The sequence below is a fragment of the Polypterus senegalus genome, chromosome 7, assembly GCF_016835505.1.
Source record: "Polypterus senegalus isolate Bchr_013 chromosome 7, ASM1683550v1, whole genome shotgun sequence".
NCBI classification, from domain to species: Eukaryota; Metazoa; Chordata; class Cladistia; order Polypteriformes; family Polypteridae; genus Polypterus; species Polypterus senegalus.
The window spans coordinates 51,367,844-51,380,055 of record NC_053160.1 but is presented as its reverse complement, the minus strand read 5'-3'; the positions used below and the strand labels follow the sequence as shown (position 1 = coordinate 51,380,055).

Here is a 12,212-nt window from a genome sequence, read left to right as displayed (position 1 = left end):
TAAACCCTGAGGATGTGTCTGCAGATCCTAATACTGACACTGTGAGACTATCAGCAAGTCCCACCACCTGCTTGTGATCTAACTGGAAAAACACAAAAACTGGAACCAATTGTATCTAAAATGTCGTAAATTTCATTGGATAAAGAGAAACTGAGAAACTGAAAAACTCTAGCCGAGAAATCAAGTGCATTTTTTAACAGTGACTTCCGCTTTGCCAATCTGCCATAAAGCTGCAACTGGTGAATCACCTGGGCAAACATTTGTATGCACAGTCTTGCCAATGGTATTCACTGTAGGTTGCAACTTTTTCAGTGTTCTCATAGGTCTCATGGAGGCCTCTCTCACTGGTTGCCTTCTTTAATGATCACTCAGTGTTTATGGATGGCCAGTTCTAGGCAGATTTACAGCATAGCCATACTCTTTCTAGTTATTAGTGATTGATTTAACTGGACTTCAAAGAATATTCAGTGACTTGGATATTTTCTTTTATCCATCCCCTGACTTGTGCTTTTCAATCACCTTTTCATGGAGTTGCTTGGAGTGTTGTTTTTATACATTGTATAGTTTAGGCCACCATATTGACTCAAGTTGGACCTTTCAAGATAAGAAGGTGCATTTATACTGGAATCAATTGAAACCTCTGACTACAGACAGGTGCTCTCCATTGAACTACTTATGTAACTTTTGAAACCAATTGGCCGCACTAGTGATTAATTTGTTCTGACATATTAGAGGGGGTGAATATCAATTATTTTGTGCTTTATCCTTGCAAATAATTTAGACCACTTTGCATTGGTCTGTTTTCACTTTAATGTTGAAGAATCTTTCTGTTGATCAGTGTCAAAAAGCCAATTAAATCCACTGTAATTCAATATTGCAATTATACAGTGTAAAAAAGTGGATACTTTTAAGTAGGTTGTCTCATGTACACCTGATACCTTCCATTAGCTTGACCACCTGAATGCTGACCATGCTTTTTGAGGCCAATATAAATTCACAGAAATTTGCAAACCATTTTCACTTATGATAAAATGTTTAATATTAAGAATGGGGCTTACAGCAACTTCCCCACCCTTGCTAATCATTCTACCACTGTCTTTCTTCAGATGCAGATAAGCTATTGAATGTGATAAATTTCACCACGAACATCCCAAGTAAGTTGCTTTTTAGAACTTTATGCCTGTAATGTTTTCATCATGTTTGCATGCCTCCTCCTCGCCAACCTCTTTGTACTGTTCTTGTGCATGCATGTCACTTGTATAATGAGAATAAATAATTAATTGAAGAATGTGCTAACTGTCCTTTGGGAGAGTCTCTGGTTAATGTCAGCCTGTCTTATTCAACTACTACCCTGGTATCTCTAACAGTCTGCCAAATTTGTATAGAGGGGATTTTTTAAGGGAACAAAGATTTCACCCAATCAGAAAATAGAAGAAAATGACTAGACTGTGTGTAGCCACTGGCCAGGTTATACTTGATTCATCTCCTGTAGAGGGAATGTTTCTTATGTGCCTTTTCTTGAAAAGTTGCAATGAACTTTCAGTTTATGTTTCTTAAAGAGAAAGTCATATGACTAGCAGATTATCAGGTCAGTTGTATTTAACATTCAAGGAACTGTAGACATCCACAGTAGTAGATATGTTTTCAGTATACAAAACCGCAAAATTATAGATTGCAATATTCTATGATGCTGACATTCTGACAGTTTCTCTCTTTAAGGAACTCATTGCTTTCTCATGTGAACCCATGGATTATTTTACTCCATGGTAAACTTCATTAATCAACAATAAGATATTTATTTGGTAATGTGTGCTAAAAGTAAGACCAGATGGAAAGAAACATATCTAATCAACCAAAGAAAAATGAAAACCTTTACTTTCATACAATATACAGGTACATGGAAAATTAATTCATGTGTTTTTATCAATACATAAAGTAAACCACAGAAAGATGAAAACCCTTAATTCCATTCAATATACATATATGAAAATTTGATTTATGTGTTTTTATCAAAGTAATCTGTAGTAGATAATCACTCTTTACTGTTAAAAAACATAGCAAAGTTAAAAATGTTCTCTTTTATCATATTATTTTTACTGTGCGTGGCAGATTATATAGCTTTTCAGTCAGGTTAAATGGAATTTAAGTTAGTGAAGATGAGCAGGATAATTATGCACTAGTAGTGGGCAATATACCAGTTGATTCAGTATATTTGATGAAATTCTTCATCTGGTATAGACTTTGAGGAAATAGCTTTATTGGTTTGGTAAAAATGATTGAAAAACATAAAACATGCATGCAAAAGTAAACAAGAAATGTGATACTATGTTGGTGTACAGATGCCACAAGCGTAATGTGCACAGCCTAGTATGTGAACTGAACGTAATAATTGAGTCAACCCCTTTAAGTGTATTTCCTAGAGTGCTTAGTGTTTCAATGAGAAAACGTGATTGGATAGTCAATGGAAACAGGCAGAGAGAAGAAGACATGTCTTGTGCTGTGTTTGCTTGGCAGAGGCGACGTGAGTGAGTGATCTAGTTAGAGAGAACAAAGCTATACATTTATCAGTTTATTAGAACATTGGAAAAATCTTGACAAGAAAAGCTCACCAGTCCTTTTCACTTAATCTAGTTTGAAATAGGAAATACCTGTAGTCAAATCTCTTTAAGTAATAAAACATTAGCTATTAAAAGCTATTAGACCAGGGGCCAAGTGTTTTTGATTCATGGTTTTTGGATTACATTTTTGTCATTTTGACATTTTTTTCCTAATCATTTTTTGTGTTTTCAACCTCTACCTGATAAACTACCATTCTTTTCTCGTAACTTGGTAGAGTGTCTATTTCCCAGTTTGTATTTCACTGCTTGCAATTTCCTCTATGTCAAATCTTAACAAGTTTTATCTTTAATGTGCATATTTCGAAAGACATAGCTAGGACTATTAAATATAGAATACTCTGTAAAACAAGTCATGTAGAATATTTGGAAGGTACAGTATTTATCACTAAAATCATTCAGTATACTAAAAAACCAAAAAAAAAACCTTTTCTTGAAACTTGTTAACAACGGTCAGGACTCAGACTGAAGTGATCATCAGGTTCTATTCCCAAATAGTTATATGATGTGACTCAATTAGATAGCTTTCCATTTATTAAAGTAGATACGATTATTTGTGTTTTCATTCCACATTTAAAAGAGCCCACAGGGTTTGGCTTTATTAAAATATTAGTGTGCATCTGGATGGCTTTACAGAAGTCAAAAGCATATTTAATATATTGAGAGTTGTCCAGGGCACCTCTATGCAAGTATAAATTTGGCTGCTTTTTGAAAAGATTTTCTGGCTTTAAACAGGTAAGCACACCAAAGAATTCAAATTCAGTGGTTAGTGTAAAAGTGAATAGATAGAAATGTCATGTTATATAAGCATGTTAGCTAAAGGTTTTAATTTTAGCACTCTGGATACGGTTATTTTTTAACGTTTGTGCTTCGTTCCAGGCTCTTTAAGAAGTATAAGAAGGAATTATTCAGTTTCACATTGCTTGTTTACATTTTTCTTTTTGGATGTTGATAGCTGATGGTGTGCCCATCTTCCCTGTTCAAGTCAACTGTTGCTACAATACAGTGTTGTTTTTAAGTGCCTAGCTGCACAGTATATGACATTTTTTTAGCCAAGTTTAAAAGTGTGATCATCTGAACTTTGTTCAAAATAAAGAGAAGGCTATTGAGGAAAAAATGTATTTCTTAAGCAAGTCAGTCACCGGAATTTGCAATTCTGACCTTTGCCAGTTTAGTAACTTTGAGTTTTAACCTCATTCTTATGGTTACAACACCACTGTCTTACAAGAAATCTATGCCACCCACCAAAAACCTAACATGCCCAGTTTAAGCAATTATATTTTAGATGCTGCCATGTTGTTGCACACTTTTCTTGAACTGTATCAACTTGCATGTATTTAAAAAAAAAGATGCCTGTCTTCTTCCTTGGTATATTCAAGTCTTTTATTTGTATTTCTTTTTTATTATAGTTCACAGTATCACATGGACCGTTACATTCACAACAGAGTTTATAGATTTCCTGTTAATCTCTCTCTCTCTTACTGATATGCAAATCGATAACAAAATGCATTCACTTAATTTGGGACAGGAAATAATTCATTTCTGATCTAAAAAAAAGAAACAAGAAAAACAACTCTGTGACCAGTAGCAATGTATAACCCTGCCAGATGCCAGATAGTGAATACACAAGGCTAAGCAGGAAGCTCAGCAAAATTCCTGATATACATGTGTAAATCCATATCACAGCATTCAAAAAATACAAATGTCATCGGATGACTCGCCAGTTAAGAGATGCCTGCAGGGCGATTGGCTTCCTTTTAACAGATGGCCAGATAAGCTCCCAGAGGTAGCTATGTTTGAATGTGAAGAATGTAAACTTTCAGATACGGCATCGTAAGAGTGTCCTTGATTACATTTGCTAGATCTCAAGTTTATCTGTTTCGAGTGTTGCAGCTCCCACTCTTCTAGAGGTAAGCATCCACCTTCTTCTTTCATAGGGAGTTTGGGACATGATGGTCAGAAAGAAAGAGGCATATTACTGGGTTTCTTACTCTTGTGGTGGAGATTCTGATTCATATTGATGAGCCATGTCATAGAGAAGTTACTTTATAAATAATATTCTCTTGCAATTTAGGTTTGTTTGAGAGTATACCAATTCTCAACATGAGATAGGGTAGAGGCTCCGTTTGTAATTAAATTAATTGATCAGGTCACTGACCACACTTTTCTTGGTTTGTTAAGCCTCCAGCTGTTGTTCTGAGTACAGAGCACTTTTCTGATTATGGTAGCAATTTCAGCAACATATTTTACTGCAAACTGTAAAAGAGATGAACAGCGCAAGGGCAAGGCAAGAAATAATATTAAACTACTGTAATGTATGATGGGGTTTAATTAGAGTGATTCAAAATATAGATGGTAAATGAAATCCAAGAAACTGATCAAACAAGATGGTTTTATTATTTAAATTAGTAAATTGCTATTTTGGTGTTATACAGTATGTTGTTTGCTCATTTAAGTGTCTCTTTAATAAACTTATTCTGATTGACAGTTGCTTAAGATGTTTGTCAGGTTTCTGGCATATGTTTTAAAATATGAAGTGCTTTTTATAAAAGCTAAATCATCCTTTTAGTACTAATGTACCTGTTTTTAATTTAATTATTATTGTAACACTTGATCCCTTGTCATGTAAAGTTTCATTGTTAAATAAAAAAGAGGGGAAAAATAGCATTATAAGACATGACATGAGGAGTACATGCAAATTCCACAAAGACAGTGACAAGGCTCAGGAACAAAACCCATGACACAGGATCCATGAAACTGTATAAATGAAGCAATCAGAACTGATCATTTTGCCCTTTTGTGTAGTTCATTTTTCTGCTTTCAAATAGCTTTGAAATTGAAGCATTTCTTTTCCCCATTTGTATTGATAAAGCTTGTGTGATGGACGGTTTTGCTGAGTTGTTGGCCATTATCTAATTATATACTGTTGGCACTATGTTTTATTTTGTTGTAAAGCAGCAGTAAAAGGTGTTATATAAAAGAAATAATGAAAAAGCACTTGCTTTTTTTAGGAGTATTTTTACCTGGATTTCATTTCCTAGGCAAACAGGTGTGTGTTAATTTGCTGTCTCTAAATAATTGACATAGATTTTTGTATTCTATTCATAGTGTTCATTACAGCCTACTTCAATAAATCTGAACATGTGATCCTACATAAACATATATGTATTCATACTTAAATGTAAATACATAGATTGGTACTAGCTCATTATTATGAATGATTAAATCTGAAATGTACTCTATCTATCTATCTATCTATCTATCTATCTATCTATCTATCTATCTATCTATCTATCATGTAAAATGAAGGCAAACAATTAAAGGTGCTTGTGTTACATTTAGGGTTTTGCCAGTGGCTTGTGTTTATCTTATGTTTTTCATATATATTTAAAGAAATATATTATTGCAACTCTTATACAGTGGAGCCTTGACTTACGAACTCAATTCGTTTGCGAAGGCTGGTTATAACTCAAGTTGGTTGTAAGTCAAGACTATTTTTCCCATAAGAAATAATGGAAATACCCATAATGCACTCCGAACCTCCCACAGCAACACTTACTTAACCTTTTCATAATAAAAAAAGGTTGTATAATGTGCATAATTTACCAAAACACCAATAATTTTTCTAATGTACTAACCAAAAAGTTATAAAAAGTGCCTAGCCTACTAGAAACAACAATTTCATACTGTACTCACCATTTAATTTGACATCTTTGGGCTAGGAAGGGAGGAGGAGGAGAATGAAACGGAAGGTGGTTATTGTTTAGGAGGAGCCTCCTTATGCAAATCTTTTCTTTGTAAAATGTCGAGATGGTGGATTTCGATATGCTGAACATATTAGTGAGATCGGTCACACGAACACCACTGTCATATTTCTGCACAATTTCCTTCTTCGTTTCGATTGTGATCGCTGTTTCTCAAGTTAATAATGACAGTAGTCGAGCACTCAGTTCAAAGCTGGTCGTGTTGTGAACTGCTATACACTCCAAAGCAAACTGGTGCTGACTCAGCCTGATGACATCATCATGTGATGCGCCAGCCCGCTAGCTAACATCCCTTAACAATTGCTTTCTTTACCTTCATTACCTTCTCTTCCTTCCTTAGCAATTATGCGTCTTGCTTGCCATGGTCTTTGTGAATTATATATATAGATAAATCACTGCACTAACCGAAATTACGTCCACAAACACATGTATCTGGGCTCCGACTGATGCTTACGAACACTCTCGGCTGTTTGTTTACAATCATACAAGTGGATACACGTGACCGCATTCGGGTCGTAACGCAAGATGTTGGTTGTAAATCAAAACAAAACTTTTGGTTGTAAATCAACTTGTTCGCATGTCAGACCAAATCGGTTTACGACCAGAGTTTTGGAACGAATTATGGTCGTGAACCGAGGTTCCACATTTAAACGATTCGCCAAAATCTGTTGTAAGTAAACAATGCTGTTTTAAACGTTACTGTTTTTTCATCAGAAAACCCAGTTTCCACGTCTACGTGTATTAGTTTAAATTCCACTTTTACCACTCAAAACAGGGTGGATGCGCTGACATATCGTGTCAACTGGGCAACATAGTGAATGCAGCGTCTATCTATATATGTCTATGATTTGTTCGCTTTCCGACGTAGTGTAAATAAAGTAAATTCATCTCACTGTGGTGCGTATTTCGTACGTAATACCATGTAACACATTATAATTCTCCTGCTTTACGCGAATATACCCATGTCACTGAAAAAAAGATGTACAAATTCCGCGGTCCACTTCAGATGCCAGAGAAAAGTCTATTTCAAGGATGTCTCAAACGCCACAGCAGACACAATCCAAAGTAGAGGAACTTACAATAAAATGTGAATCAGAAAACTGTTCGTTCTATTTCTATGTTCTGTTTCTTTCATTTGGAAAATTCACCAGTTATAGATTCCCGGGCAACGCCATGTACTCCTGCTAGTAATTAATAAGCCTATGTGAAAACTGAAGTGGTCTGACAGTGGATTGGGTTAGTACAGCAGCAGAAATCAAGGAGGACAGCAGAGAAATAGAAACAGTCTAAACTTGTCTGAAAATGTCTTACAAAAAGGTACACTTTTCAAGAAGCACCTAAACATCAAAAGCAGGTTGCTTGCATACTTAAGGAAATTTATACACTTGTAGCAAATTTTTAAATTTAGTAATCATTTGTATTTATTTTTATCCTTTGTGTTTATTTATTGTAAATGTTTCTAAAACTTCATACAGCCATTTGATCCTTTGACATGAAAATACTGGAACTCACTCTTAACACTTTCTTTCTTTCTTTCTTTCTTTCTTTCTTTCTTTCTTTCATTTTCTGCCTAACATTAACATAAAACTGGCTACACTTTAAATAATTTACATGTGAAAAAAGGTCTATTTTCTCATTTAACAGATATAAATATATTCTGTCCTGAATTAGTGATCCATACGGGACAAAAACAATAACTTAAACTGGCCCAAAACATAACTCAGAATATACTTCTAGCAGCCTGTTTTTTCCTTCCTGCTTTGTTCTGAAACTAGCTTAAGTTAGAAATTGTATTTCTATTTTTTTCACAGCCTTTTTGTAAATTATAACGATCAAACCCAATTTACTACAGTGAACCCCCACATTCTTTCTCTTTTCCATCCCCTGGCTTCATTTGGGTTGATCCTTGTACCATGTTTGCACTCCATATTTGTTTTGCTTTTAGTCTATGGATTCATTACATTATGTTTGCAAATCAGCTTGATGAATACTATTACTCTTTTTCTCACTTTTATTTATTACTCTATCTCTGGATATTTTGTATAATGTATGTGCAAGATAACCTATACATTTAAACAAATTCTGGCAAATTTCATTATGGTATCAGCTCTGCATGTCACTGGATTAAATGATAGTATCTGGGTTACAGAGACAGAAGTCTCAATGTCTGAACATATTTATGATGTCAGTAGTTGTTTTGCTCATATTTTAGTTGTCAATGTGGCTGAAAAAAAATCCTTGATCCATGACAGATAGTATGAGGCACTGAGTGAGAAAAAAGTGACACTGACAGGTGCTAGGGACAGATTTTAGCCATTCATCACTGGTTGTGCCATGTAAGCCAAAGGGATAGCTGGAGTTAGAGCCAGACAATTTGAAACTAAAAAGATAAACAACACATTGTACTGGCTTCAGATTTTAATTTCAAATCATTTTAAGCATGTATACATTTTTGTCATCTTTACTGACAAGGCGTTAAATATATTGATAAATTCTTTTATATCTCAGATTGCTATGTTGAGTTTTTAACACCTGTCATTGGAGATCATTTGCACCCTGAAGAAATTAATATTTCCATACCTCATCCACTATAAAATCCACTTTTTCTAGTTCAGGATTGCAGAGCCGGACATGGTTCTGGGGAATTTAAAAAAAGTTCTTAAATGGAATTCTGATAAATTTATGTGAACTAAAAATCACTACAATGATGAACATGTCAAAGAATAGTCATGTGCACCATAAGGATTAGAGTCAAGTAAAAGCTTGGCTATAAACAAAAATGTCCAAGAAGAAATAAAGTGTTACGTCTTATACACAAGGTATCCTTCCAGTGGGACACCGCCATATTCCAAAGTTGTTTGTGTAAGTTGCAATAAACCCACAAGTCAATCAGAATCAGTAATGGTTCAAAAATTCTTAAGTTTCCATGTTGTCTGCTCTCTGTCATTATTAAAATATGCGATTTGCCCACTCATATGCCGAGGCGAGCAGGGCTTTACACCTGAGTGAATCTGATTTTATCAAAGATCCCACCAACATTGAGCAACATACAGTGAAAAGCTCATTACAAATGAATAACTGTACTTCTTGCCACAGCTATGTGTAAAAGGCAGGAAAGAAATTGCTTTTGTGACAGCTCCTCTTTATGCACCATTACACACGAAGCAGATTCTGATCATAGATTTGACTCTATTGAGAATGATGCCTTTGCTGAAGAACTCAAAGCTGCACTTGATTTGTAACTATTGCCTGTAGTATAACTTTCAAGTGTCACAGCGCATAGTTTTAAAGTACAAGTGTCATGAGTTCAATCACCATACCCAAATGCTGTCTGCTGCATGTTCTCCCTGTGTTAGTTTTCTGAGCGGAGCTCTACAATTTAGATTACCAGGAATGTTTCTTAGCGTACCGGCGAGTGCTGTAATATGCTGAACCTGAACCACTTGGACGTTTCACATGAGCACCTTCCCTTTGATTAAATATCTCCTCGCTCACGTCACTAGGTCACAGGTGCATGAGAAAAAAAATCCTTTTTAGCTTGTGACTTGTTCAAAGTATAATCTGCCTTTTCCCACTCATTGAAGGGGTGGACATCTCATTTCTAACTGAGCTCGCTTGACCCCCACACAGAAAAGAGCACAATTGCAAAGGGGAAATAAAATTCAAGAGTGGCCTTTGAAGTGAGTATTTGGTGAAGCGAGCACGATTACAAACAGGATAAAGAAATCACATATAATTCTGTTGGTCCCTTCAATGGCAAGGGGAGCAGTATTCAGATTATACCGTGAAAAAGTTTCATGTGCTCATAACCCACCCAGAAGTGGCTGAGAAGCACTGGTTTAGATGTATGTGTGTGGAGTGTGTGACAAGCTCTGGGGCCCTGTCCAGGAGTGTTTTCAGTCCTGTGCTTAAGACGGCCATCAAAGGCAATCTGTCCACCCCCAAAACCCGGCACACTGGAGGAAGCTGGTATAAAATTGTATGTGTGTACTTAGTTTATTCCAGATGTGAAATGCAAGAAAAAAGCAACAACAACAAAATAATGCAGTGAACTTCTGCAACATAACGCAGGAGATGATGTGTGAACTGTAACACAAAAACCCTAATCTGTTGTTCAAAATGTAATGTTTCATTCTCTTTAGTTGTAAGCATAGTTTCAAGGACTGATATGAAAAATAATTTTGAAAGTAAATGTTTCAATGAGTGCATAATTACACATACTTACAAATTGTTTAGTTGTTGCTTCTGTGTGTGTGTGCGTGTGAGTGTGTATAATGTAAAAATAAACATTTATATAACTGCAAGTGCAATACTTGTTTTGAGAGACTGTGCATGTGCAATAGACTAAATGTTTCCAAATGGGGGGGACCGTGTGCCAAAGTGTATAACTTTGCAATGCTATGGGCTATGACATCTAAACTCAGTACAGTGAGATCTGACAGATTGGGGCACAAAAGAAAGATGATTTCAGGGTTGTGCATCATAAAATCTCTTAGTTACATATTGTGAAATCCAGTTTTTTTGGATAGAAGTCCCTCAAATGACAATTTTGTCTGTTTTATTTAGTTTGATAATGGTGTAAATAAAGGATTTTAATCATATAAATACTTTCTTTTAAAAATGTGTAGTGCTACACTCACTACTGTTTAGCCAGTTGCATCTTTTTTATAACATAAGTAGAATAATAGCCATATATTTTTTGGATATGTAATTTAGGCTCAATAATGCTCAAAACCCCTTAGAGCAGTGGTGTCGAACTCTAGTCCTAGAGAGCTGCAGTGGCTGCAAGTTATCATTCTAGCGTTTTTCCTAATCAGTGACCAGTTTTTACTGCTAATTAACTTAATTTCCCTTCATTTTAGTACTTCTGTTTTTAAGGATTCAGTCCTCTAAATTGACTCTTTTCTCCATTAAATGGCAGCCAAACAGAAATGAGACATGAAACGAGCCAACTAATGACCAGCTAAATTGGAACATCAAACTCCAACCAATTTCACTCTAACCTGTTTCTTAATGAGAAGCCAATTCTTGCTGTAGTAGTAGTGAAGGAGAGAATTAAAACAAGGCTGAGTGCTTTATCTATCTATCTATCTATCTATCTATCTATCTATCTATCTATCTATCTATCTATCTATCTATCTATCTATCTATCTATCTATCTATCTATCTATCTATCTATCTATCTATCTATCTATCTATCTATCTATCTATCTATCTATCTATCTATCTATCTATCTATCTATCTATCTATCTATCTATCTATCTATCTGCTTCCATATAGTGAAAGAATATAAGTGATCGTATCCACACCCCTGGCCCAGAAAGTTGCCATGGGAGGAAGACACTTTTGGATGGACATTTAATGAGATTTAGTTTACAATTTATACTAACTGTTCAAGTTAAACAATGGGCTCCTTGAAGCCTATTTTAAACCTTTAGAACCAGCACAGTATAGTTTCAAATTTAATTAAAAATGCTTCACTTTAGATGTCAATTCATACATACTACAGTTGTAAATAAATAATGTTGACCAACAATGACCAAACATATCCTTTATGCCTAAGAAATAACAGTAAAATTGAGGAAGATCACAACAGCCACACAAAAGAATACAGTATCTACGGCCCGCAGCCATACCACATTCACTTCAGAAGAAGTCTTCTGCCTGAAGCTAAGCATGTTCAGTTCAGGGCAGTGCTTAGATGGTAGACAATCTAGGAAAAGTTTTGGTTTCTGCTGGAAGAGGTGTTGCAGAGACCAACAGGGAGCACTTACCCTGTGGTTTGAATGTGGATCCCAATCCCTTTGTGCAGTGATGAGGACACTGTGTTGT

The 12,212-nt window shown here is 35.3% G+C and overlaps 1 protein-coding gene across 1 annotated transcript in view; it reads left to right on the top strand.

Moving 5' to 3' along the window:
- The window catches only part of ghra (growth hormone receptor a), a 313,453-nt gene that overhangs the window by 265,317 nt on the left and 35,924 nt on the right, over window positions 1–12,212 (top strand). The window contains exon 3 of the mRNA XM_039758616.1: window positions 1,107–1,154. Coding sequence (XP_039614550.1) covers window positions 1,107–1,154 — 48 coding nt within the window. The remainder of the gene's footprint in view (window positions 1–1,106; window positions 1,155–12,212) is intronic.